At 37.4% G+C, this 3517-nt stretch overlaps 1 protein-coding gene across 1 annotated transcript; it reads right to left on the reverse strand.

Moving 5' to 3' along the window:
- Positions 1 to 228: 228 nt before the first annotated feature.
- Positions 229 to 3309, reverse strand: LOC111036594 (probable vesicular glutamate transporter eat-4). Its single transcript, XM_022318670.1, has 3 exons — positions 1864 to 3309; positions 1649 to 1689; positions 229 to 745 (listed from the first exon to the last, which is right to left on the reverse strand). The coding sequence occupies exons 1-3, from the start codon at positions 2252 to 2254 to the stop codon at positions 341 to 343; spliced, it is 837 nt and encodes a 278-aa protein (XP_022174362.1). The 5' UTR covers positions 2255 to 3309; the 3' UTR covers positions 229 to 340.
- Positions 3310 to 3517: the final 208 nt, after the last annotated feature.

Here is a 3517-nt window from a genome sequence, read left to right on the forward strand (position 1 = left end):
TATATATATTTTTTAGTTTTAATAGACTATTGTTAAAAACCTTTCTGTTAGCTGTGAGCCTGTGACCAATTTCTTTGTTTTTTTCAGTCTGCTTTCTGCTTCCAGTCTAACAATATTATTTCAAAAAACATTAATAGTGTTTGAGTTTTCGGTTTCAGCGCATATACAAGGTTCAATAATAATATTTATTTTTGTTTAAAATCGAGTTTTAAATATTTTTTCCTCGATTTATCGGATGAGCTTTATTGATATACAAATTATTAATTAATTAATTAATTACAGTTTTAAACAGGCCACGCCCGTAATTGACGATATATCATTATTATTCCTACACGTGGCATTATATTGCAATTGATTCATTTGTTTCTGATTTTTTGGGTGTATTCCACGATTGTATTTTGCTACTCCCGAACAAGATGAACGGGACAAGACTCGCAATGAGTATTAAGCTCAGACACCAACATATTTCGTTCCATACCCTTTGATTGGAAGAATCCCCAATGGTCACAATGAACGCTATGTGAGTAAGGTTCATTGCTAGGCTGCCAAAAATATCACCAAGGGCTGTGATCACAGCCACGAAGTTTGGAGCCATTTCCATCTGACTGACCCGGAAACCGGAAAACACCGCACCAGACAAGGAATAAGATGCTACTAAAATACTGTAGAAGATGTAACTATTCGGTATAGCCGTAGCGACCAAAAGTAGGATTGCTGGCACCGCCATACCGATACAACTAAAAACCTAGAAAGAAAATTGACACTTTTGATCATCAAATAATAATAATACTAATAATAATAATACTAATAATAATAATATTTTTCATCAAGCAATAATACTAAAAAGTTCTGATTGCACAATAATATTACTAGGTTACCTACTTATGTAAGTACATAATTATTAATATGTCACAGCAGCGGGCCACTAGATTATATTTTCTTCCTCCTACAGGTATTGTAAGATGCTAGATAGATATAGTATTGTTTCTATCAAACGAATACAAAAAATATGACATAGTATTAATTATATTAATGGTGGTACCTAAGTTACGATCGAGCATATAAATTTATAATTATACTTTTTTAATAAATACTTTAATATAAGTTATAGTTACGTTGCCACAACGATATAAACATTTGTTTTGATTTTTTTTTAGCAATACTTATAATGTAGTTTCAATCAGGGCTTGAAACTGAAATTTTTTTTTCCAATTTCAATTTCGGTTTTGATTTATTTTGATTTTGTTTTAACTTTTAAGTTTTGATATCGTTTTCGGTTTTGAACTGTTTTAACCGGTATTCAATAACGGTTTCAAGCCCTGGTCTTAACTTTTAACTCAACTGGGTAAGCAGTTACCTAGCTTGATTATTATTATTATTGTTCATCAACAAATTACAGGTCATCAATACATCGTATATGACAGTACAATCGTAATATTTTTAAATGCATGCCCACCAATATACCATACTTATATTATTACTGTAATTATTTAAATGAATATACTTTGTCGTATAATATAAAGTGCATTCCAATAAATAGCAGAAAGACCCGTCACAAAATTGTTAATGTTTTTTATTTTTCATGGCTTTCTTTTGTACTAATATTTCCTTTGATAAGCCGACAAATTTGCTCCCAATCCTTTCTTACAAAAGGTGTTTTATTCTCAATTATGTCGTAGTCGACAGTGGCTAAAGGCGTAAATAGTATTAGGTCCCTATAAAAATCGTTTCAATCGCTGTATCTTATCGTTTGTTGGAAAATGGAAAGGTACCTACCTACCTACCTATCTAATTACATGCCTATTTATATCTAAAAATGAGCTATATGCTATGGGCAATATATGTGATTAATCGATCTTGGACATTTTAGTTTTACTTTTCTGATGGCTGAGACGTCCATCCAATCTTTGGCCTGGATTAATGATGCCCACCTCCCGGCTACGTACATAACGGCCATTTGGCCGAGCGGCGGCATCATGGACATGAAACCGTTTTGCGAGATATCCACTTTCATTGTGTACTTAAGATACACAGGCATGTACATTATGAGGACCACATAGAGCACAGTCGAACCAAAATTGGCCAACATCACCGTCCACACGGGCAACGAAGTGACGATTTCCGCCCACGGCACCGGAAGTTTTGCTTTCGGGTGGACGCTGGTGGTCAAGCGTTCGAGTTCGGATGGCCGGACACCCGGGTCGTCGGACGGATAATGGTGGAACATCACAGACCAGACAATGCTCCACGTCATGCATATTGCCTATGTTGAAACAGAGTCCGATCATATAAATATCACGACAATATTACCGTAGATAGCCGAGATTTACGCCGCGGTGTCATAGCGAGTATTAATAGATATTATTTTAGTATTTATATCAGACTAACTTCGGTCCCGAACAGTTAAACAAATAAAAGTATCTAATTAAAATAAATTTTTTAATAAACTTGTATATATACTATTGGGACAATTTATTCAACCCCCGTTCGAAATAAATTTCAGAAGTATTTTTAACTGCATTACGATATAATACATAATATAATCAATAATTAATGTAAACATTGTATCAAAAAAAAAGATTTTTTTGTGGTGGGTGGGAGGTGGAGAACTTAAAACACTTGGGCGTTAATTGCTTAGCTCGAATATCATTATTTTTATGAATAATATATATTTTTATGATGGATATTATCCCTTCAAGTACTGCTTTGGTTGGCAGACATAATGTACATAAAAATATACTAACGGATATGACGAAAAAGCTGTAACCGAAATCGGTACCTTGCACCGCATAGAAGAAACCGGTAAACATGTTTCCGACCACGATGCCACCGGGTATACCTGTATTGATGGTGGAGTACATGTACGCCAGTTTTTCAGGCGGTGCCCAGTTAGACAGCATGACGTTCATGAACGGCCACCAGGAACCGGCCAGAGCACCGTTGACGGCGTAAAGAGCGCCGGTCACCAGGGCGGGGATGGCAGACAAAAATGGTGTCCACGACCATGTCGAGAGGCCGATCAGCGCGAATGGTGAGGCGGCTAACGTGATAGCCAGCCCGGCGACGATGATAGCCAACATGGTCACCGAGTTCAAGCGGTCCGCGAACATGCCTGTCGGTAGCTGAACGACCAAGTACGCCACTTGGTAGATGACGTTCATCGCGGAATATGTGTGACGAGCACCGGTGGCACTTACCACCATCTGATTGTAGTGGGTCCGGCTAGCCATGACCAGGAAGACGCCTATCAAGAGTGCCACCATTACCTGGCCGTGGGACGATATCAACGCTGTCTGGAACGTCATTGCACTTCTGGTCTGTAACGACTATGATGCACTATTCTCGTCGGCAGTGTGTGCGGACAGCCGCCTCGAGTACTCTACCAGTGTTACGATTGGGGAAAAGGAAAAATAATTATCTCTTAGCTAGAAATAAGAGCGTGTTACGTAATAGAGAATATAACATTTATGTGGTTTTGAAAATTAATTCACACCGTGACGTTCGTATATGATATAAT

Source organism: Myzus persicae, unplaced genomic scaffold (genome assembly GCF_001856785.1).
Source record: "Myzus persicae strain clone G006 unplaced genomic scaffold, MPER_G0061.0, whole genome shotgun sequence".
NCBI classification, from domain to species: domain Eukaryota; kingdom Metazoa; phylum Arthropoda; class Insecta; order Hemiptera; family Aphididae; genus Myzus; species Myzus persicae.